The sequence below is a fragment of the Macrotis lagotis genome, chromosome 2 (assembly GCF_037893015.1).
Source record: "Macrotis lagotis isolate mMagLag1 chromosome 2, bilby.v1.9.chrom.fasta, whole genome shotgun sequence".
NCBI classification, from domain to species: Eukaryota; Metazoa; Chordata; class Mammalia; order Peramelemorphia; family Peramelidae; genus Macrotis; species Macrotis lagotis.
Window position 1 is genome coordinate 241,114,429 of NC_133659.1, and position 23,765 is coordinate 241,138,193.

Below are 23,765 nucleotides of genomic sequence, written 5' to 3' on the forward strand. Positions count from 1 at the left end.
GTTCTGGATTTTTGTCAAAGGACTTGAATTTGAGTTCTGATTCTGCTATTTTGTGTGTGTGACCTTGGGTAAATATTGTGGGCCTCAGTTTCCTCATGCCTTCTGCCATTATGGTCCTGTGATATACTTATGTCTATTTCTTGTCAACTTTCTTTGAAAAGCCATGAAAATCTTAGAACATGATGCTTCCCAGATTGAAAGATAGGTCTTCCTTTTCTTTTTTGTCATTCCATTATATATTTTGTTTTTAATGATGTGCAGTGGTGGTTTCCACCAGTCATTTTTTTTGCAAGATTTTGAGTTTTTACAATTTTTTTCTCCCTCCCCCTTCCCCTCCCCCCAACAGAAGGCAATTTGATATAGTTTTTACATTTGTATGCATGATAAGCATAGATCAGATTGAATATGTTGTGAGAGAAGAAACAGCTCCAAAAGGAAGAAAACATTAGAGATATAAAAATTTTATAATACATAAAACAACTTTAAAAACCGAAGATAAATAAGCTTTGATCTTCCTTTACCGTGTCAGTTTTTTAATCTGGGTATTTTTATTTCTTAGGAGCTGTTTGTCTTATTTCCAAGTCCATCTGTATTCTTGACTCACCCTTTATCAAGTTTGTCTCCTTATGTTTACTTCGAAATCTGTCTGTCCTAGTCTTTTGTGCCGACTGCGTCTAAATGAATCTTTGTCAAAGTCTTCTAGGTCTCAGTCACTGAATTAATTCCAGCCTCCCTTTTATCTGCGAGTTTGTCTTTCTATGCCATCATTTGTATCCCCAGATCCATTTCTGCCGTCTCCTATCCACGTCCGTTTCTGCCTCCTTTTATCTTCAAGTCTTGTCTACTGTGCTCCAGGCCCTCATACCGTCTGTGCACTTCTTTGAGTTTGGTCCTGAGGCCTTAAATCTGTCCAAACTCTCCTAAATCTGAGCTTGTCAGCCTCCGGGTTTCTGTAAACGAGTGTGGTCCCGGGGTTTGCTCGGCCCGGCTCTCAGCGCGGCGTTAGCGGGCCGGGGCGGCTCGGGAGCGGCCAGTTCCCGTGCGCGCCAGCTGCCCCCGGCGCCAGGGAGCCGCGCCGCCGAGGCGCCCCGGGCCCGGCGCGGGTGCGCGCCCGCGGCCTGACTCACTTCCATGGAAGCCCAGAGCCGGCCTCGCAGCGCGCCCGGCCCCGCCCGCCCCGCCCGGCCCGCCCCGCCCGGGTGTAGGCGGCGGAGGCGCGGGTCCGGGAGCGGAGGCCAGGCCGGCGGGGAGGCGAGTGCCGGCCACGAGCCCCGGAGCCCCGCCCCGCCCGGGGGGAGGTCGGGGCGGCCTGGGCTGCGGGGCCGGGCGCCCGGCTCCGGCGGACTGCAGAGCCCCGCCGGGCTGCTGGAAATGAAGGGACCGCCGGCCGACCGGAAGCGGCCAAGCCCCTCGCGCTGGGGGAGGGGAGGAAGCTCGCTCCCTGCCCCTGCAGTGCCCGGCGCCCGGGCCCCGCCCTACCCCACCTCGTGCCCTGCGCGCCCGGAAGCTGGCGAGCTGCTGCGTCCCGGCAAAAAGTGGAAGGGGGGAAAGCCGCTTCGGCCCTCGCAGTCCCGACTAGGCTCTTAGTCTGTGCCCCCCCGGCGGGTCCGGCCCTCCCGAGCTGGAGGCCCGCCGGTAGCGGAGGCTGGCAAGAGCAGCCTGGCACCGTGGCACGCGTGCAGGGGCTCCCGGGCACTCTAACGAGCCTGCCCTTCCTCCCTGCTTCCCCCCCCCCCCCGGTCATGAGAGGAAATAAGCCTGCACGGGCGGGAGACGCGGCCTAGAGACCGAGGGCAAGGCGCGTCTCCTCCCCGCCCTGGTGAAGACCCCCCAGCGTGCGTGCGTGCGTGTGTGGTGTGTGTGCGTGTCTGTGTCTGTGCGCTGTGCGGTGTGTCTGTGTGTGTGCCCGCGCAGGCGCGGCAGCCGCCCCCGAGCTCCCGCTCCTCGCTGCCCCCTCCGGCCCAGCCCGCCTCGCCCAGCCCGCCCGGTCCCGGCGGCTCCGGGGCTTCCCGGCGCATGCGGCTGAGCGAGCCGTGCCCGGCTGCGAGCTGCGGGCGGGGGGGCGAGTGTTAAACATCCAACCGGCCTAGGCCAGGCTCGCTGCGCTTCGGCTCGCGGGGCCTCCGCCTCGCCATCCCGACCCCCCGCCCGAGCTTGGCTTGTCCCCCGAGAGGGGGCCCACATCCTAGCCCTCCAGTCCCCCCTCCCCGCGCCCACCCGGAGGTCCTTTCGTCGTACTAAGCAAATTTGGCTACTGAAAAGAGGAGGGGGAATTTTAAAAAATTTTTACAAAGTTTTTGGTCTGGGGAGGAGGAAGGGGGAAGACACGGCCCCGCCTCCACCGTCGTTTGCAAAAAAAAAAAAAGGAGGGGGAGGGGGAGGAGCCGCAGGACGAGCAGGAAGCGGAGCCCGAGGCAGCAGAGAGGACTGAGCTGCGAGCCCGCACGGCAGCGCGTGTTCACAGCTCTCCGCCACCCCTGCCCGCAGCAGCAGAGCCAGACCGCAGCGCCATGGCCGGTTGGAACGCCTACATCGACAACCTCATGGCGGACGGGACCTGTCAGGATGCGGCCATAGTCGGCTACAAGGACTCACCCTCCGTCTGGGCCGCCGTCCCCGGGAAAACCTTCGCCAACATCACGGTATAGAGAAAGGGGGCGAACTGGGGCCTGGAGGCTGTTAGGGGAGAAAGTTCACCCCGGGGTGCATGGGGGAACGGGAAATGCATTTGGAGATTTGGCTGGGCTTTTTGTTTGTTTTTTCATTTCAGGGCTGCGGGGGGAGGGGGAGCGCAGCAAGGCTTGGGAGCAGAACAGCCGGAGACATTTGGGGGGGCTGAGGGGCGGCCTGACTGAGAAATTTCGGCCAGGCCAAGCGCTAAGAGGATGTGAGTGAACGCGGGTAGTTGTGGGGCCGCTCGGGCCCTATGCGGGGGACCGGGGTAACGGGACGGGGGGCAGAGCAGCGCCTCCCCATCCTTCCCTCCTCGCCGCGGCCCAGCTTTCACTTATTATCACTTAGCTCGCTTAATAACGCGCCGAGGCCTTTAAATGGTTTCTCACGTTGCATTGCAAACCCGCCCTCCCCCCCTCGACCGTTTTTCCCCCAAATTCCTGGGACTCCCGCTTCGCAGTCGTTCCAGCAATACCACGGTTCTGGAGGGCGTTACATCCGGGGCACAGGGCGGGGAGGGGCGCCAGCCGCCCGGTTCATCGGACACTTCCGCCTCCCCCAGGGCGGGGCGGGGTGGATTCGAGATTTCTCCCTTAACCTTTTTTTTAAGGGGATGGCGGGGCGCCCCTCACTTCCGGTTGCATGCATACGCGCCCCCACTCGTTCCACCATTGTTCGCCCCCATTGTGGCGCCCGGAGCTTCTTGGTGTCTGGAGGCTTCTCCCGGCCAGGCCCGCGCTCTGCTGGGGCACTGCCCCTCCCAGCGCCTCCCCAGCAGCTTCCCCTGGCCCCCCCAGATTTCCCTGTAGCCTTACTCGTTTGCGGCAGCCCTCAGTACGCTTCCTTAGAGGGATTCATCCCCCGTTCCCTCGTAAGGTCGGGAACAGTTCGTACAAGGAAGTTTGGGGAAGTTTGAGAGGGTGGGGGTGGAGTAGGGAGCCATAAAGGTCAGAGGGCTCTTTCCTCAGCTTGCCCGGAAGTGGGGAGGGGGAGCGGAAGTTTGAAGTGGGGATTTCCGGGAGCTCGGTGGCCGGATGTGGGGTTGGGGGGGTGTAGAGGGGAGAGAGAATGCTTGAAGTAATTTTTGGTGCAAGAGAGCTCTGCCAGCTCCCCACGGGCACTAGTAACAAACTAGTGACCAAAAAAAGTTCTCTTAATTGCGATAGAATTGTTCGCAGGATCCCACCCCAGTGACCACTGGGCCCCAAACCACCAAATAATGTTCTCAGACCCAGGAATCCAGGGCCCCCACTCTGAGCTTGCCTGAGTCTTTGCCCAAATAAGGGCATAGCAGCTTTGTTCTGTCTCCGGCCCCTCCTCCTCTGCTTCTGCTTTCCTGAGGGGAAAAAGCCATGTGCTGTGACATACCCCTCATCTTTCAGACTGTTTTTCATCTTAACAGTTACATAGTATGTATAGTTTTAGTTACAGAGTGTGTATATATATGTAGTTATATAGACAGGTGTTTTTTGGCTTTGGGGGGGAGGAGGGGGAAGTTAAATGAATTCTTTAGGAATGATACGTTATATCCAGGAACTTCCTTGCAAGAATTACCTACACAAATTGGGGTGGGGGGAGTGGGAGAAAGCCATGCACACATTTTAGGTTTTTAATCTTACCCTTATATTTTTTGCCTCCTTCCGTCCATACTACAGCCAGCTGAAGTAGCTGTATTGGTTGGCAAAGATCGTTCAACTTTCTTCGTAAATGGGCTGACACTTGGGGGCCAGAAATGTTCAGTGATCAGGGATTCGCTGCTGCTAGATGGGGAGTTCACCATGGACCTTCGTACAAAGAGCACTGGGGGTGCTCCTACCTTCAACCTCACTGTTACCATGACTGCCAAGAGTAAGTTAAGACTTTTCTCTGGTCCTTAATCTTAAAAGGCAAATTGCTTAAACTTTAAAAGAAAAAAACTGGCTAAAATTTCACTTTCTGATGCATATACTACAACTTTTTCAATTATTTTCCCACCCAATGTGTGAGGTGTTGTAAGGTGGGGGACTTCCATGGGTGGTGATCATGCACAAATATCTTTGGTTACTGTAATCATAGGTGTTCAGGGCTGGGAATACTCAAATGTTCCTTTTCTTCCATTCTTAGCGCTAGTCCTGCTGATGGGGAAGGAAGGTATCCATGGGGGAATGATCAACAAGAAGTGTTATGAAATGGCTACCCACCTTCGACGCTCTCAATACTGACCTTCCCTGCCCCCCCTTTTTTTCCAAAGCTTCAGCACCATTTCCCTCACCATTTTTTTTGGGCCATTTCCCCCACCCACTTGTTGCTGCCAAAACTACACCTGGGAGGGGGGGGCCCAGGTTGGATGGACAGGCGCTCCCCCCTTTCCTTTTGAACCTCCTTCCTGTGTGTAGTTGGGAAGATTTTTTTTTTGGACAAAAATTTTTGTTGTTTTTTTTTTCTGGAAACTTATATTGGAATATGAATAAAAGATTCTACTAATAAAGGTGTGTGTGATGAGGGCTGGGATTGGCCAAGATAGGGAGACTCTGGGTTTCATCAAAAAGCAAAATAATTTAGTGCACACTGTTTCAACTAAGCTATCCCTTCCATCCAAGAAAAACAACTAGACTAAAGTTGGGGGTAGGAGTCCTGGGGTAGGACTCTACCCCTGGTCCAGAAACAGTAATTTTATTAACCCAATAGTGAAAATATGAAGATTGGGAAGGGAAAGGTCCTCAAGGAGGAAGGTGCAAATTCGGATCAGACAAGGAGAACTGAGGGAGATGGGGAAGTAGAAGGATCTTCAGAAAGGATAGGAGAGAGGGCACCAAAGGAATGTGGGAGGGTGATAGGGGGGCCTAGGAGCGGAGTCCGCTCAGAGACTGGGTTTCCATTCTCTCCATCCTCTTCTGCTTCTTGCTCTTCCTCCTCTTCTCCAGGTTCTTGGTGAACTGGTTGCTTGCAGATTGGACAAGTCTTCCTGGTTTGGGTGAGCCAGGGATCCACACAATGGCTATGATAGGCTGGGAGAAGACCAAGGCGAAATGGGTCTTTTATAAGAAAGGAGATAGGATAAAATTACCGTTGGGGGATAGAATATTCCTTACCATGAGCACATGGTAGTATCCTCAGCTTGTCTCCATCCTCATACTCTTCTAGGCAGATGGCACATACATCATATTCATCACCTGGTTGGGAGATTTACATATCTACAGTTATCAAAGGTATTTTAAAAAACCCCAGTTAAGAATCTCTATTCTAAAGTTCCTATAATTTCCTTGTTTAGTTAAGGAAATTAAGAGGTCAGGAAAGATTAAAAAGAGTTGTCCAATGTCAATGGTACAACTCAAATGCAGAAAAGACATGAAGGAAGTGATGGGGAGCAGAGGGATCAAGTCAGTAAAGGGGTAGAGGTGAAGGGAAGTGGTTTGGAGAAGGGAAGATAATAGAAATGGGGAAGGAAGGGTCAGGCCTCAGTTCTGTATCCTTATATGGACTCTAGACCTGAGGGTTTGGTTCTTGCCTTTACCCTCTTTCTCTTTTGCTCCTACTCCAGTGTACACAGCCTTTCCTCTCTTCCATCTCTTATTTCCAGACAGTTATAATCAGACCTTGACAGTGTTTGGGACTCTTATCTTCCCTGCCTCTCCCCTGTATGGAGGGTCATCTCAGAATCCTGCCTCACCCTTCTGATAGTTATGTGTGGGAATCTGTTTCAGCTGTTCTTTGCTCAGTCGGTTCCTTTGGAGCCTCTTCCGGTGCTGTACACATCGAACTACCTGGCAGGGGGAGAGGAGAGACACTACCTGGCAGAAGAAAGGAGAGGAACCCACCCTGGGAGCATCAAAAAGGCCTGGCCTGTTCAATTTAGTCTCTTCCTTTCCCCTCATGATCTTGGTATGACTTCTCAGCCTCTTTCCCAAACCCCTGGAAAAACAGATCTTGCCAAAAATTAACTCACCAGCACAGCTCCCATGGCCAGAACAAGCAGACCCACAACCCCAGTGAAGGGAATGAGGTAATATCCTAAAGGAAAAGCATTGTCTGGGATCAGAAAGACTCGGGCCCTAGGAAGAGACAATGAGGAGGGATCAGAGGGCATTGCAATAAGGCATTTAAAGAGTGGAGGCATGGGAAAAGGAAAGGAGATAGTGCAAAACTAATATTTCTCTTAACACTATAGTTTGCAAAACTTCCTCATAACAAATCTGTGACATAAGACATACAAGTTGACTATTCATATTTTGCAAATGAGGAAACAGGCTCAGAGAGACCTGCTACAGTCATAAAGCTTAGGAAATGGAAGAGCCAGGACTCAAGAGTCTGTGCCCTTCCAACCAGAGCTTTATGACTCTGGGATATGGCATGTCAGACCTGAGATAATAATTTTTTTGGGGGGGGGGGGGAGAAGGAAGGGGACACACAAGGTGAAGAGGAAAATAGTGAAATGAAAGATCCAAGGTGGGAAAAAGTGATTAGGAATACACCAAATATGAATCAGGGTTGAGGACAGGGAAGACACATCATACCCCTTGTCGTAGACAAAGAGGGAGCGCAGGTACTCTGAGCTTGTCTCTCCCACAAACACTGATGGGATCCAGATCTGCTGCTGAATTTCCTCTGCAGGAATGGGACTGTCATACCAGGGACCCAGGCATCCCCACCTCCTCTCCCTCCCCCCTCCCCCATTCCTCAAGGACTCAGCTGTTCAGGTATCCCAACTCTTACCACTATTCCACACCATGTTCAAGAGTTCATTGGAATTCACATTGTAGACTACAGCTGCCCTATACCCAGCTTTCTGAGCATTTAGAACCTAAAAGGACAAAGGGGAGTCAGAGGAGCCACTACTCAATCACTTCAAACATCTCCACCACCCTCATGCACATGCCCCATCCCCCCACCTTAAGATCAAAGTTGCAGTCAAATCTCCGAAGCAGGGCAATAAAGGCAGAACCATTCGCAGGAGCAAGAGGTGGAGGGTTGATAGGACTACAAGCATTGGCAGGATGAGCCTCCACTAGGAACCCCTGAAGGAGGGAAAAAGATTAGGTGCTCTTCCTGCCCAAAGGGATCCAAATATCTCCTCCAGGCAGCCAGAGACCTCACTTAACTAGGAACATCCATTCTAAACAAAAGCTCTTTTGGAATAAAGATCTTAAACCCTACAGTAAGATTCCTCCACACTCAAATAATTCTTCCCCAATAATTAATTTCAACCCCCCACTTTTGCTTAGAGTGCCCTCCATCTTGACTCCAAGCTTTCTGCAGCATAAGCTCTGGCTCAGGATATCTACTCTATCTCATCCCTACGTTGTTCAACTTTCCTAGGAGAGCAACAATTTAGCACCAATTAAATATATGCTGATATAAAGTTCTAACTAAAACATGGAAAAGCATCCTCTTGAGTCACCTATTCCAGGACTTAACGTTTTTTTCCCTCAGGCCCCCCTTTAAAAATCTGATGTAGCTTTCTCAGGATATTTTTTAAATTGTACTTAAGACTGAATTGTATTTAAAAGTCATCAAAATGTAAAAAAGTTCATGAATCCCCAAGTTAAGAACCCCTGACCCAGTCTAAACCTTTCACTTTACAGGTGAGCCACAGAGAAGTAATGTCACAAAGACACAAAGTAACAAATCCAGGTTTCTAAACTCAAGTCTTCTGACTACGCAGTCCTCTTTCCATTACCTTACTAAATTTACTGTTTCCTAACCCTTCTTGTCTGTTGATCCAAACTTCTAGGAGATAAGCAACTTACCTGGAGCCCCTCTTGGCTCAGGGAAGCCCCAAAAAGGGCAGGAAGGTCTGCAAAGTCCATGCTGGCATTGTGGTCGGAGGTCTGGGAACATATAAGATTCATTGCTCCTCTTCCTCCCAATGAACCCTGCTTCCTTCCTTCCACTCCCTGCCCCGATTCTAATAGGCGATACGCATAATTTAAAACTGGAAGGGGAATTAGTCCAAACCTCTCATTTAGGCAAATGAAGAAACTTTGAGGTCCAAAGATGGGAAGGAATTAACACAAGGGTAGTAACTGTTGAAGAATGCAGGTCCTTGGGTTCCCATGGAGTAAGAAATGATTGGGGATTCACTTTGCACAGGGAATGTGTTGTACTAAGCTCAGCTCACCCTGGACCCAGGTCCCCAGACTCACGGCTCGGATGAGCCCCCAAGTGGGGGTGATCCCCCATAGCACGGTGGCCATTAGCACAGGTAAGACCTCAGGACGCATGGTAGCAGCAGCAGCCGCAGGTGGGGAGGACCGAGTCCTGCAACCATTAAGAAAAGGGAGTTCCGTTTCGGCGTCCCAGGCCCACCCCCCCGGGTATGTCTCTGCCCGGTCCAGCAGTCTAGTCTTTCACTCAGCTCGAACTCCCCAGGGTACGAGGGAGGGAGAGATGACAGTTCTGAACCAAACGGGTCGGTAGAGAATCCACTAAGTTTCGTGGTTTGTGAGTAAGAAGGGGGAACCACAGATGAAAATAGGGACTTCCGGTGGAGGAGAAATGCGACAAGGAGTACTTCCGGACCTGGGGAGCTCCCCCAGACCCCCCTCCCGTTCCTTAAAAGGGACTTCCGGCCCCCAACACCTGGGCCCAGGGGACATCAAACGTGGGCCGGACGATTAAGGCAAGGAAATAACGGCGAAAAGGATCGCTACAGACGTCGGGGAGATCCAGGAGGCCCAAAGAGCCTGCCGCAGAGTGCTTCCCATCCCGCGGGGAGGCCTCCGCTGCCGCTCCCCCCGCGGATTCCCGGCGTACTAACCTCTTTTCCCTCCCAGGGCTGCTGGCGCCGCCGCCGCTAACCCAGGTTCATTCAAATCTCGCGAGAGCTTCCCCGCGTCCTCCACAGACGGAAGCAAATCGTCGCGAGAGTCCTGCCCGTCCCTCCCGGGCTCCTGGATCTCACGAGACTTGCCCGCTCTCTCCGAGTCCCCGAGCTCGTGCGCCGCGGAGCCGGGCCTGCTGCGGCCCCAGCCCCCGGCACGCCCGCCCCAGCTCCGCGCTCTCTTCCACTTATGCCCTTGTCCACGGGCCTCGAACCGCGCAGCCCGATCCGCCCCCAGTAGCGGTCCCCAAGCCCCGCCTCCGCGCCATGCCTCCCGGCCCGGGCTCCGGCCGGGCCGCCTCCTCGCGCGCCTGCGCGCCGGCTTCCCGCAGACGAGGCGGGGGGGCTGGCCCCGGGGCAGGGGGCTGGCCGAGAGCGAGGGCGCGCGCACGCAGTGTCACCTTGGGTGCGTGTCGGGGCACGCGCTCTCGAGGCCCGGCTGCAGCAGGCCTTAGCGGAGATGGCGGCGGCGGCGGCTCCTGGGGCCGGAGAGGCGGCTTTAAAGCCCCGCACGTCCCCCAAGTCGGTCAAGTTCTTGTTCGGGGGCCTGGCTGGGTAAGCGTTCTCCCCGCGCGGCGGGCTGGCCGGGGCGGGCGGCCGGGCGCCACTCCCGGGCCCCGGGGTCAGCCGGCACGTGGCTCTGCCCCGCCGCCCCTGTGGCCCCCCCGAGCGGGGCGGCGACCCCCAGCCGGACGCGGCCGAGCCCGGGGCACACGTACCTGGGCCGGGCGGCGTCCGTGCCCACGCGGGACCCGCCTCTGCATTCTTGCGCCTCACACCTGTGGCACTCAAGGGTGGGGTGCTGCCGACTCCCCTGAACCGGCTTCTCCCCCCCCCCAGGATGGGGGCCACTGTTTTTGTGCAGCCCCTAGACTTGGTGAAGAACCGAATGCAGCTGAGTGGGGAAGGGGCCAAGACCCGGGAATACAAGACGAGCTTCCACGCCCTCACCAGCATCCTGAGGACCGAAGGGCTTCGAGGCATCTACACAGGGTAATTCTGCAACTGGGCACCTGAGAGTTAGAGGCGAGGGCCTTTGGGGGAACGAAGGGGCAGGAGTTGTAGGTACAGCACAGGCACGGCGACTCAGCTCTTCCTAGTGGAGCTCTTAGGATGAAGAACTGAGGAAGGGACTTTAACCTCTCCCACTGGGCCTTGCTGACTGGGTTCCTGACCTGCTTTCTCCTTCCATCAGGCTTTCTGCCGGGCTCCTACGCCAGGCAACCTACACAACAACTCGCCTTGGCATTTACACTGTTCTCTTTGAGCGCCTGACTGGGGCAGACGGGACACCCCCTGGCTTCTTACTGAAAGCCCTGATTGGCATGACAGCAGGTGCCACAGGAGCCTTTGTAGGAACACCTGCTGAAGTTGCCCTGATTCGAATGACAGCTGATGGTCGGTGAGTCATATCAAATCTTACCTAAGGACCTAGAACCCCAAAGCCTCTCTCTGGGGACCCGTAGCCTGGGAAAAGCAGGGGATCGGCAATCAGAAGACACAGGTTCTAGTTGCACTACTCACACTCTACTTTTGGACCAGTCTCTACTCTCTTCAGCTATAAAATGAGGAGATTGATATTTTGACTTTGAAGCACTGTGGTTCTCTGTAATGCAAAGATAGAATTACCATGCTAATGCTTGGACTTTTCATGACCTTGACTCTTTCCATACATATCCTCTCCTTCCTGTCCCATTTTCTACCTCACTTATTCTCCGCAGGATGCCAGTGGATCAGCGCAGAGGTTATAAGAATGTTTTTGATGCACTCTTGAGGATTGCCAGGGAAGAGGGAGTCCCCACCCTTTGGAGGGTGAGTGGAAGAGGCTTGACCAGGGAAGAGAATGGGAGAGACCAGGGGGTCCAAAAAGAGGTGGGGGGCTGACACATTGCTTTTTCTCTTAATGCTAGGGTTGTATCCCTACCATGGCTAGAGCTGTTGTTGTCAATGCTGCCCAACTTGCTTCCTACTCACAATCTAAACAGTTTCTCTTGGATTCTGGTGAGCCCCAGACCTTCCCCACCCACCCAAGCATGCGGTCCCCAACCCTTCCTAGGATTTCAACTGATATATCTCCTTTCTCCTGCCACTGTAGGTCACTTCTCTGACAACATTTTCTGTCATTTCTGCGCCAGTATGATCAGTGGGCTGGTCACCACAGCAGCTTCTATGCCTGTGGACATTGTTAAAACCAGGTGAACTCAGGGTCTCTAAAGTAAAGGGGTAGGGTTGTCTAGGTTTTTACATGTACATTTAACATTGTTCAGATAATTACTCAATAGGACAGCAAACCAGTTAATTTTTTGGACTCTGAAGTCAAAAAGTCCTGGTCTGTTTTCTATTTTTCCTCATCTATACTATGTTGGGATGAAGCTAGGAAACTTTAAAAGCCTCTAACTTAAATCCCTACTTTCTTCAAAACTTTAACATGTTATTTACTCCTTCTTGTGCTCATCCCAGGATCCAGAATATGCGAATGATTGATGGGAAGCCAGAGTATAAGAATGGACTGGTGAGAATTTGGGGAATTGAGGGAAGCTATTCATATCTTTCTTCAGCATTCAATATAAGCAAACAATAAGCAAAATGGTCTATGTTTCCTCACATACTAAGGCCAGGGAATCTGTATACTTGGTTCTCTTATTGGGAATAACAATGGGGGGGGGGGGATTTATTCCTTTCAACCCCCAAGTCCACCCCCTGTTGTCTTGCAGGATGTGCTGGTGAAGGTCATTCGATATGAAGGATTCTTCAGCCTCTGGAAGGGATTCACTCCTTACTATGCCCGACTTGGTCCTCATACTGTCCTCACATTTATCTTCTTGGAGCAGATGAACAAAGCCTACAAGAAACTCTTTCTCAGTGGTTGAGGAACCCCAAGGGTGCCTGAGGACCAAGAGGAGACATGGCTCCCAGGAATAGGGATCTAAGGAGTCCCTATCACCTCACACCCCTTTGAGCTTTAGTCCTCCTGGCCCTAACCATACATTTACCTTCCAAAGGGGTTGTCTGGATTCTGCCCTCCTCAACCTCCCATTCTATTTATTTCCCCCAACTCCTTCACTTTTCCTCCCACCCTCTATGTGGTTTCTCCTGATATAAAAGACTTTGCTCTGTTCCCCCTGCTCCAGCTTGGACTCTACTTCCCTTTTCCTGTGGCCTCTGGGTTCCTCTCAGAGAACCTGGGACATGTCTCCATAATTATTGGGACTTCTATTCAACCCAGAAACATCCTAGGAAGGAGGGCAAGGAGTCCCTCACAAAAGCAACAATTTGGATAGTTTAATTTCCACAATGCAGTTGGACACCTAGGAATGATGTTCCTTAGCTGATAGAATATTTCTACTTGCTTCCCAAGCAGGGAAATTAAATTAGTAGGAGAAAGAAGAGGAAGGAAGCAGAGGAGCTAGAACAGAGGGGAGTGTGTATGTAGCCAAGGAGGCCTCATGGTAAAGCAGAATATTTCTCTCTCACTCCCCATCCCCAGCAGAGGGCCTAGTAAGCGCCTATTAAGAGATAGATATGAAATTTTGTATTTGCTCAACTTCTACATTGATCAAGACTAGGGCCCCTCCACAATCCACATGGTCCCCCATTTTTGTAATTATAAGAGACAGACATATGAAAGCAAGAGATAGGAAAAAGAGGTTTTTGTCCTTACTATGTGCTTGGGCACTCTATCCTCCCTCAGCCTAAGGACAGGGGTTGCTTTGATTGTGTTTCTGGGGAACGGGCTGTCTATGCCTTTTTTTTAATCTTAAAAATAATGGTAAAATATATGATTTTATGAAAATATATTTAACTGTAGTAAGGTATTTGTCATTACTTCAACTGGCTTTCTGAGATCATGGAAACATTCTGCAGTACTTATTTTCTGCTTTTGTTGGGAGGAGTGGGAGATGGATGTCCCCCAAAAGGGCTGAAACCCAAATACTACAAAGAAGAATAGGAGACAAACTAACTTTCCAGTCCAAAGGGAGGGTAGATGGGATGAGTGAGCAGCAATATTAGCAGGATCAATGAATAGGGACCATATATTGAGCACTAATGAACACCTCTCTCAATGGAGCCTAGGACAAATTGCTGCCTTTTATAGTCTATCCAATACATAACTTGGGGGAGGGATCAAGGATTCTTTTAACTCCAATCCAAATTGATAAAAATTTACTAAGATGAAAGAGGAGAAAGTTTGTTTTAGGAAGAGGGAAGCAGCTAATCTAGCTACTTGTTGGGGATGGGAGGAGAATATTTAGGAGAGTAAGAAAATGAAGTCCAACAGAAAGTTCCTTAAGTTTAGGGTCAAGAATCCTACTTCTGCTTACTGCCTGTAATGGTATTGGGCAAGTCCCTGAGCCTTGGGTTTCTTCATAAATGATTCTGCTAGATGACTTAAGCTGGAAAGGCTGAATTGAGATCATTTTGTCCAAGTTTACTTCTAGACTCCCTCTTCTGTTTGCTGATTATCAACATTTTAATTGTAGAAGCAATTCATAACACATTGAGGTATATCCAGTTCAACATTCATAAAGGAGACCTAGACAGTATTGCCACACAGTGGCAAAGCAAACACTAGATTGATAACTTTGTACCATTTGGGCATCTTAATGTAACCTGCACCTTTCCCTGAATCTAATTCCTTATTATCCATATGGAGCAGTAGGCTCCCCACAGGAAGGCAAAGAAGAAAAAATAGAAAGTTCCAGTATAAACCATAATAGCTATATAACAAATCTCATTGGCATTGAAGAAAAGAAGTAAATATCCCACTGACCTGTTTTGAGTTAAAAACAAAGCATGAGATTAGCCGAATAGTCTTAAACATAGTCATTGATCTCAGGGTGTCAGTTTTCATATCTGTAAAATGAGATTTCCAGCTCTGATCTGAGGTTGTTATTAAAAAAAAAAATTCAATACTATGGCCACTTGGGAAAAAGGAAGAAGAGGTATTTGATTTCATACCTGTGAAAGAAAAATATTTTTTTTTGCAACCCGAGGTGCAAATATGGATATATTTGGGCTACTTAACCCATATGCAAACTAAAATTAAGTTTACAAAGGTGATCATTGAAGGGTCTTAAGAGTAGAGAAGATAGAACAATTTTTTTTTTTTAGCGTTGGCCTTTTTAAAACTTCTGACATCAGTGTATAAGAGAAGTCATATTTGAACCTGGTTCAATATTACATAGTAAAGGGATTTTGATTTTTTAAGCCCAGATAGCTTAGAGGATTTTTTTTTTGTTATTAAAAGGTAGAGCTAGAGCGGCTAGGTGGCACAGTGGATAGAGCACCAGCCTTGGAGTCAGGAGTACCTGAGTTCAGATCCAGCTTCAGACACTTAATAATTACCTAGCTGTGTGACCTTGGGCAAGTCACTTAACCCCATTTGCCTTGCAAAAACCTTAAAAAAAAGGTAGAGTCAAATAGAGGTGGGTGATGATTGTGGTTGTCCTTTGTTCTCAAGAACAACTTGACATCAGGCAGGTGATCCCATGACAAGTGCATGAATTGGATTTGAGTGAGGGGGCTGCTGTTCTAAGTCACCAACCTCACTTTCTCCTCCATAGTCAAATGGGTTTAATGGCCAGATATGAATCAGAACTGGAGATGGCCCTGAATTCCAGACAATCGGGGTTAAGTGACTTGCCTAATGTCACACAGCTAGTAAGCGTCAAGTGTCTGAGGCCAGATTCAAACTCCTGTCCTCTTGACTCCAAGGCCAGAGCTCTGTTCACTGCTCTACGTAGCTTCCACCAGGTGGCTAAATATTTTTTTCATCTTTGCTAGATGCTGGAAGGAGAGGTTAAGTGGTTAGGAAAAGAGAATGTCTCAAGAAAAGAATAGTCTGTGTTGCAGCTCATTGGAGGGGAGAGCCTTTTCAGGTGATAAAATGTTTGAAATTTTAGGGGAATAGCATTGGAGGAACCTAGGGTTCCAGGGGAAACCCCTCTCCAACATTTCCCCTCCAAAGGATTCTACTTGGGATGGGAGGGTGGCATTGTGGTACAAAGGAAAGAACATCAGGAGAATTTTATATTCTATGGTTCAAACCTCAGAAATAATTTTTCTGCAATTTAAAAAATGTTAATGCATGTAGCCTAGAAATTCAATCTTTAACCTCCTAATGCTATGTCCCCATTTTGTTCTTATTTACTTCCTGTGCTTTCCCCTCATCCCCAGGTTAATCTTCTTTCCCAACATCTCTGGTCCCTGCTGTGTTACCCACTTGAGTTCCCAAAGTTCAAAGGACCTTGAAATCCAGGGCAGCTAGTTGGCACAATGGAGAGAGAACCAGCCCTGGAGTCAGGAGGAGTTCAAATCCATCCTCAGACATTTAATTATTTAACTGTATGACCTTGGGCATGTCACTTAACTCCATATCCTTGCAACACCTCCCCCCCAAAAAGGGGCCTTGAATCCAGCCCCATCTCCAACCGCTTTCAGGACATCTTGAATTTCTTACTACCACTTAAAACTCAAAATTTGTGGTAATGGGGAGAGGGAGAGTAGCAAAGTAGGTCTTCCCAAGACCCAACATCTTTCCCCTTCCACAACCAACCAATACACACAATAACTTGAAGATTAATTACTTGAAGACATTTTTATTATGGGTTCATATCCTGTCCCTAGATTCCAGAAGAACATATTACATCCTTACTGATCTTTCCCAAATCATTCAGGGTGCTAGATTCTGTCTAGGAACTTTAGCTTGATAAGTTGTGTTTTTTTTTTAATAGGAGCACTTCTCAGAGGCTGTGGCCTGAATACTTGATACTGACTGACCCCAACAGGTCTTCCCCTTGCCCCAGGCTTAGAGCAGATGGTTTCCTTTTCAGAGTCAGAGGTCCTACTTGGCCATTGGACCGTACCCACAGGAAAAGTCTAGTACGGAAGGAGGGTATTGTTCCTCCAAGAAAAAGGAGCCAAGCTCTGTGAACTATAACCTCCTTCCTCTTATGGAGTTCGAGGTGGACAGTGCCCTGTGGATTGGGGCTGTCCTCCATAAAGGTATAGGTTCTTAGCAGATGATGTGGGGGCTGAACTAGAGCTAAGAAGACAATGAGAACAATGGAAGAGATCAGAGCCCAAGCTATTCCAAAAATGTAGAACCACAGGGAGAAAAGGCAGCAGGAGATAGAAATCTGAGAGGAGTTGCTGGGATCACTTAAACTTCCTAGAGCCACAACTTCATTCGGTGAGGGAATATTGGAATTTAGGAGGGTTAAAGTTGAAGAGAGTCTGGGGGAGGTAACAAGCATGAAAGAAGTATGTACAGTAGAATCTGTGGTTGGAAATGTGACAGATTCTGAGATGGTTTGGAGCATGATAGTTTTTGAGGTTACTGGGAATGTAGTAGCTTCTGGAGAATTTGGGAACCTTGTAGTTTCTTGATTCTCTGAGAATGCAATGGATTCTGAGGTGGTCTGGAGTGTGATAGCTTCTGAGATAAGGAGCCTAGTGAGTTCTGGCATTGTTGGGAACACAGTAGTTTCTGGAATGTTAAGAAATAAAGTAGAACTTCGAGAAGTTGGGAATGTGACTTTTTCTGGGATGTGGTAGCTTCTGAGAAGATCAGAAGTTGTAGAAGCTTCTGAGGAGAAAAGGAACCTAGTTAATTCTGGCATAGTTGGGAACACAGTAGTTTCTGGGCTTTTAAAGAGCATGGTTAACCCTTGGGAAGTTAGTAATGGTAATATTTTTTGGAGGGTGGTCTGAGGTGTGGTAGCTTCTGAGGAGATCATAGTTGAGGGCATAGTTGTTTCTGGGCTGTTAAGGATTATTCCAGTAGTTGAGGATGTGATTGTTTCTGAGGTGATTGGAAATGTGGTAGGCTCTATCATGGTCATGTTTGAGCTATTATGGATTGTAGAGTGCTTCAGGGAGTTGGTGGTTGGAACAGTGGTTTCAGATTCTAAGACACCTTGCTCAGTTAGCCCATCGTACTCATCATAGCTATCATAGTCTCTATCCCCAGTGATGGGGCAGTTCATAGAAAAAGTGTAGACAGGTGTCCTAAAGGGAGTGTCACATTGTACACTCTTCACATCTGGAGTCATGACCTTGACATCCACACCTTTCTTCCAGAAGTAAACACTACCTTGGTTTTCCTTTAGCCAGTTCTGTAAGTATCGAAGTTCACAGTTGCACTTCCAGGGATTGGAATGGAGGAAGACATAAGGCAGCAAATGGTCCAAGAAGAAACCATAGGGAAGGACAGAGAGCAGGTTATTCTGTAGGAAGAGGGTGTTTAGTTGATGGAGATTTACCAGCAGGTCTGCTGACAAGTGTTGCAAGTAATTGTTTGCCAGATCCAGCTTCTGGAGATGGGGTACTTCTTTCAGAAAGTTCGGGGGCAGACTCGTTAACTTGTTGCCTGCAAGGTAGAGGTTCTCCAAGGAACCTAGACCAGTCAGGGCTCCTGGAGGCAGAAACTCTAGAGCATTTCTGGAGAGGTCTAGGAAGGTGAGAGAGGGGAGGGAATGCCCTAGGGGGACCCAGGTCTTTATAGCATTATCAGAGATATCCAGTATTGAGAGTAGTGGAAGCTTCCCATCTGCCACCAGGACACTTATGTTATTTTTAGTTAAGTAGAGTTCCGTGAGTTGGGTTAGAAGACTGAGGGAAGAAGTGGAGAAGGATTTCAGGTCATTATTTTGAAGTTGGAGGATGGCAGTGTCTGGGGACAGCTTTGTTGGCACAGACTTCAGACCACGTAATTCACAGTTGGTTTCAACCTTGCTAGCCACTTTTTGAGAGTCACAGGGAAATTGGGAATGGGAAGGGCCCAGGAGGAGGAGGAAGAGAAGTATTAAGAGTAGCTGGAGGTCCTATGGAAAGACAAAAGAGGAAGCGATGATTCCTTTCCTATTCCACATTCCAGATTCCAGAAGAACCCAAGACCCATCCAGTCTTTGGACTTTTTACCCCTCTTCTAATTCTCTACTCCTCCCCACCCGGCAGGACAAAGATTTCTCCCAGTTTCTCATTTCTTATGCACTTCTGCACTTAATCCTCTCAAATAACCTCTCCAGGACCCAGGTATCTGACCCCTAAGTCTCTCCTTACTATATCCTCAACCCTTGATTACCTCTAAGATCTCTGGTGTCTTCCTCCTCAGACTCCTATTTCTTATCTCACCATTCAAACTCTTAATTCTTTCTAGATCCCAAGGGTCCACCACTTTAGTCAAATAGTTCTTCCCTACTACCACCACCTTCAGTCCACCAGGCTGAAAAATCTTATCCCTCCTTATGGTACCCAAGTCAACACTTCTTTTCCAGTCCTTTCCACTACTCACCATTTCCCATGAGATCCTCAAGTTCATAGTTTCTTCCAGGGACAGTATTAATGCCTCTCTTTCTGCTCACTCTACAGGGAGACACTCTAAAGGGCTCTGGGCAAGAACAGGAAGGTGGGGGAAGAGAGAGGGAAGGAAATTCTGGTCTGATAGGAGCCCTGGGTTTTTCAAGGTGGGGGGGGGGATCCAGACAGAACCCTTATCATCTACTCTCACAGCTTCCCACCCCTATTTCCTCCATTCCTCAGAGTTCTAAGAAGTGAGGGGTAAAGGATAGTGGACTTTATTGTGAAATTGTTTCTTTATTAAGTTAAACAGTTACCTGTTTTCTGTAGCATAAGACATCTTTACTTGTTTTTTAATGGTAAGAACTATTTCATTTGCCATTGTGATTTGGTACCTCAGTATTTTATAGGGAGTTATTTTAAATACTCATGCACAAACATATACACAATGCTGATAGAGGGTGAGAGAAAATAAAGAGGTAGAGGAGTTTCCCCTACTGCCCACATAAGTTTGAAAGATCACTCTGTATAACTAAGTGAGGCTGGAGACACCTAAAGATTATAAGTCAAGAAAAGTGGTATAAGTGGTATAAGGTACCCTCTTGGGTAAATCCACAGGTCAATTAGAACATAATAATAATTATCCCCTCACGTCCTACTGCCTGCCATAAAACTGGGAAGCATTAGTTTCCTGAGGGATACATTTGAAAATTAAGAATTTTCGTGTAAGTATCCATTGATATCCATTGATGCAACCTTCTCTTCTGCTCCCAAATCCTTGGTGGCTCCAAAACTTATTCCATGTGTTATCCTTAAAAACAAAATCTTAAAAAATATAGGGTTAAAGTAAGAAAGTATAGGTTAGACATGGAGTTTTATTCTCTGGAATTTACCACTAACCTATGGGTGGAGGTGATTCTAGTAATGACCACACCTAGCTGAGGGAGATCAGCAGGAAGGGGAGGGGAGCAAACCAAGAGTAGACAAAAACCTTAAATTTCCCTGGAGACTACCTTATTATTTGATATCAAAGAGAATCATCCTTCTATAATGCTATTTTGCCTGCAGAAGGTAACATTTTAAAGTTATTTATTTATTTATTTTGAATTTTACAATTTTTCCCCAATCTCATCTCCCTCCCCCCACCCCCCACAGAAGGCAGTCTGTTAGTCTTTTCATTGTTTCCATGGTATACAATGATCTAAGTTGAATGTGATGAGAAAGAAATCATATCCTTAAGGACGAAAAATAAAGTATAAGAGATAGAAAAATTATATAACAAGATAACGTTTTTTTTTTTTAAATTAAAGATAATTGTCTTTGGTCTTTGTTTCAACTCCACAATTCTTTCTCTGAATACAGATGGTATTCTCCATCATGTATACCCCCAAACTGTGCCTGATTGTTGCACTGATAGAATGAGCAAGTCCATTAACATAGATCATCACCCCCATGTTGCTGTTATGTTTTTCTGGTTCTGCTCATCTCACTCAGCATCAGTTCATGCAAATCCCTCCAGGCTTCCCTGAATTCCCATCCCTCCTGATTTCTAATAGAACAATAGTGTTCCATGACATATATATACCACAGTTTGCTAAGCCATTCTCTAATTGAAGGACATTTACTTGATTGACCTTGAAATTTTTTGAGAGCAGTGGTAGCACAATGAACAATGACTGCCAAGGCTGGAAGACCAAGACAGTCCAAGTCCAGGGGCTATAAGGTCCTTAACACTATGTCCTAACATACTAGAGAGGACCCTTAAGGTCCTATAGTCTGAACCCCCCAAAATAGGAAGAGAGATACCCTAATCTAGGGAGAAGTCAGCACAACAATCTAGGTGATTTCAGAATAAAGAATCTAGGTCCCAGTTTCAAGGCCCATCAACTCTCAAAAATACATCAGGGGGTGGGGCAACCAGATGACAGAGCACTAGCCTGGAGTCAGGAGGCCCTGAGTTCAAATGTAGCCTCAGACACTTAATAATTACTTAATATTATGTAACCCTAAGGTCATTTAACTCTATTCCCTTGCAAAAACCAGAAAAAAGAAAAGCATCTGGAGGTGGCTGTCTGATTGTTGTGATAAGGTTATCAAACATCAGAGAAGTATCTTGGCCACCCCCCACTCCCACCCTCACTCCCACCCCCAGGACTCAGTAAATCCCTTCTCCCAGGCACAAGACAAACCTTGAAATAAGACAACAAATTCCTACAAAACCCTACCCTACCCTGAAAGGTCTTTGAGCTAGCATCCCTCATTTTCATGTCCCTGATTACCTTATCTTTTCTCACAGAACTACAACCCCTATTCTACTATCCCCAATTACCTCAGCTTTCTGCCCTTTTTTAAAGCTCATCCTCTCCTCAGCTGAATTGCTGGAAAGTATGATCCAGCTGGCTGCTGGAGAATATGATCTCCCTAAAAAGTGGTGGCTTTTAGTGGGACCCAAGACCTAGGTGGGATTCAAGCATTCGCTACAGCCATCTAGCTTCTCTGGAGGTGTCTACAGAAAACTGTTGAATTGGACAATGTCTAGTCACACCAAATTAAGTTTATATATTAATAAATGTTTTTCCAAACAATAATAAAATATTTCCCTATAGATTATACCTATAAGAAATGAATGAAGTGCTTACTATGTGCCAAGCACTGTGATACATATAGAAAAATAAGGCAATTCCTATCCTCAAGGAACTCCCATTCTAATGAAGGGTGGGGGAAGAAACTACACAGGGAAGGTTTTGGCTGCAAGTAATATGTAAAAGTCCCCTGATCCTTAGATGCAGTAGTAAAATTAGATGCCTCTTTCATGTCTTTTCCACTAATAAAAACTCTATCAGTTCCTGATATTGAACCATTTGATATTGGTGACTTAGGTGATAAGAGCTTTCCTTTTTACGGTCTTCAAAAAATATGACTTTAGTACCTACAGGACCAGGTGATTCTCTAGAGGAATTAATTCCTTTATAGAATGATGGATTTGGGACACTGTATGGAGGCTCCCCGGGCTTTTGGATTCAGGGTCTGGGGCTGTCTCCATGGTCTGAGAGGTCAAGTTTCCTGGTGAGATGACTTGCGTAGCACATAATACTTTCTGTTTCACCCTCAGTATGTTTCATCTAGGGTGACTTGCCTGCTCCTGTGGGTTATAGTTGGTTGGTTCTTTCTCCACATGATGCCTGTGAATACTGGAACAAAAATAGAATTGGTGATCTGGAAGTGCTACCACTTCCAGCTCTTGTTCTTACAAATGGAGTGTTTTTGTGTTTATGTCTGTATGAAGGGGTAGGGGGAGTGGACATAAGATGTATCTTGCTTTTATCTAAAATGGATAAAAAAGAATTTTACACACATACATACATACTTTGGTCTAGATATTTCTGCAAGTATATTAAAGAGAATGTTGAAGGACAAAAATAATTAGAGAATGTATGTGTTTGTGTGTGTGTGATAATTTAGCTTATGTGTGTCCATGTGGATCTGTAGTTCAGTTAAATCTCTAGAGTCTTCTCTGTTTATCCATCTTCAGTAGAAACTTTGATTCGTGGCAGGAGGGAAGCAGGAGACTGAGAGCAATATTTTGGAGAAAAACACCTTTGAAAGACTTAAAATTTTGATTATTTTAATTACCAATTCTCCAAAAGAAACTATGAAGATTGTTGTCCACCTCCTTCCAGAAAAATGTTAATTATAATATTCACAGACAAACTTTTTCACATGACCACTGTGAATTCATTTTGCTTGCTATAAGGTTTAGTTTTTTCTCTTGGTTTTCAATTGGAAGGATATTTGGGGAGAGGGCTTGCAATAGTGATATCTTCCCTCAAAACAGGGTCACTGTAACATTTAAAGACATTTAAAAATATCTTCTGCAGAAGATAATAGAAAGTTCAGTTCAGAACAAAAAAACTTGTTTGAGTTCAAATATAAGTAAATAATTTTTAAAGAAATCTTGCTAGGTTTCTCTTAAACTACCCTCTCCATCCTTTTTTATGGCACAGTATTTCCATTCTATTCATATACCACAATTTGTTCAGTCATTGTGCAATTGATGGAATGCATTGTGTTGCCAGTTCTTTGCTACAAGGACAAATATCACAAGAAAAAGTGCTGCTAAAACTTTTTTTGTAGTGTACATATGGATCATTTTCTTTTCTTTTTGCCCTCTTTGGGAGAGGTGGGAAATGTTATAGCTCCAAATTGCTTTCTTCAATAGCTGCACTAATTTATAGACATAAAACAACCCCTCCAACCAATTTCTGTGGAAACAAAGAATTTTTTAATTTGCCTTTCTCAGGTTTTGAAGTTCCATTTTTTCCATATAGTTGTTGATAGTTTGCATTTCCTTTCAGAATTGCCTATTTTTGTATTTTGACTATTTATGTATTGAGAAATGACTCTTTCTCAGAAACATTTGCTGCAAATGTTTCACACTCTCACACAGGGACACCCTTCTCTCCTTTCCTCAGTTTTAGGTTTCCCTTTTAATTCTACCTACATCTAAGTGCATTGAATTGGTTGTGCAAATTTTTTTTACATTTTCCATTTTCAAAATTGACTTTTATTTTTATGATTATCTCTGTTCCTTGCTTGGGCAAAAATTCTCCTCTGTTCCAAAGTAGTGACTTAGTTATCCCTAATTTTTTTTTTAGATTTTTGCAAGGCAAACGGGGTTAAGTGGCTTGCCCAAGGCCACACAGCTAGGTAATTATTAAGTGTCTGAGACCGGATTTGAACCCAGGTACTCCTGACTCCAAGGCTGGTGCTTTATCCACTATGCCACCTAGCTGCCCCCCCAATTTGTTTTTGATACTATTTTTTATATTTAGGACATATATCCATTTAGAGCTTATTGAGGTATGTGTTGTGAGATGGTGATCTAAATATAACCTAATTTCTGTCCGACAACTTTTCAGTTTTCCTAGAAGTTTTTCTTGATTGACCAGGATAAATATGAAAATCTACCTGTCTTCTCTTTAGCAGACATTAA

At 47.1% G+C, this 23,765-nt stretch overlaps 4 protein-coding genes across 8 annotated transcripts; 2 read left to right on the forward strand and 2 right to left on the reverse strand.

Moving 5' to 3' along the window:
- Nucleotides 1-2,404: 2,404 nt before the first annotated feature.
- PFN1 (profilin 1) lies at nt 2,405-5,126 on the forward strand. Its single transcript, XM_074225409.1, has 3 exons — nt 2,405-2,642; nt 4,329-4,521; nt 4,777-5,126. Exons 1-3 carry the CDS (start codon nt 2,511-2,513, stop codon nt 4,872-4,874), a joined length of 423 nt encoding a protein of 140 aa, XP_074081510.1. The 5' UTR covers nt 2,405-2,510; the 3' UTR covers nt 4,875-5,126.
- A 145-nt stretch (nt 5,127-5,271) lies between these two features.
- On the reverse strand, nt 5,272-9,496 carry RNF167 (ring finger protein 167). 5 transcript variants are annotated; one of them, XM_074225404.1, is made up of 10 exons: nt 9,410-9,496; nt 8,796-8,910; nt 8,400-8,480; nt 7,542-7,667; nt 7,366-7,453; nt 7,167-7,257; nt 6,599-6,704; nt 6,323-6,443; nt 5,745-5,825; nt 5,272-5,660 (listed from the first exon to the last, which is right to left on the reverse strand). In XM_074225404.1, exons 2-10 carry the CDS (start codon nt 8,871-8,873, stop codon nt 5,398-5,400), a joined length of 1,035 nt encoding a protein of 344 aa, XP_074081505.1. In that variant the 5' UTR covers nt 8,874-8,910; nt 9,410-9,496; the 3' UTR covers nt 5,272-5,397. The 5 variants fall into 5 exon arrangements, with proteins under 5 accessions (XP_074081505.1, XP_074081503.1, XP_074081504.1 ...); XM_074225402.1 differs by lacking the exon at nt 9,410-9,496 and adding an exon at nt 9,232-9,393; XM_074225403.1 differs by lacking the exon at nt 9,410-9,496 and adding an exon at nt 9,232-9,391 and having other exon boundaries at nt 6,323-6,416.
- Nucleotides 9,497-9,898: 402 nt separating this feature from the next.
- On the forward strand, nt 9,899-14,768 carry SLC25A11 (solute carrier family 25 member 11). The gene is made up of 8 exons (XM_074225407.1): nt 9,899-10,027; nt 10,313-10,465; nt 10,668-10,874; nt 11,194-11,284; nt 11,383-11,473; nt 11,568-11,667; nt 11,933-11,984; nt 12,187-14,768. The coding sequence occupies exons 1-8, from the start codon at nt 9,933-9,935 to the stop codon at nt 12,340-12,342; spliced, it is 945 nt and encodes a 314-aa protein (XP_074081508.1). The 5' UTR covers nt 9,899-9,932; the 3' UTR covers nt 12,343-14,768.
- Nucleotides 14,769-16,064: 1,296 nt separating this feature from the next.
- GP1BA (glycoprotein Ib platelet subunit alpha) lies at nt 16,065-18,856 on the reverse strand. The gene is made up of 2 exons (XM_074225400.1): nt 18,768-18,856; nt 16,065-18,297 (listed from the first exon to the last, which is right to left on the reverse strand). Exons 1-2 carry the CDS (start codon nt 18,792-18,794, stop codon nt 16,216-16,218), a joined length of 2,109 nt encoding a protein of 702 aa, XP_074081501.1. The 5' UTR covers nt 18,795-18,856; the 3' UTR covers nt 16,065-16,215.
- Nucleotides 18,857-23,765: the final 4,909 nt, after the last annotated feature.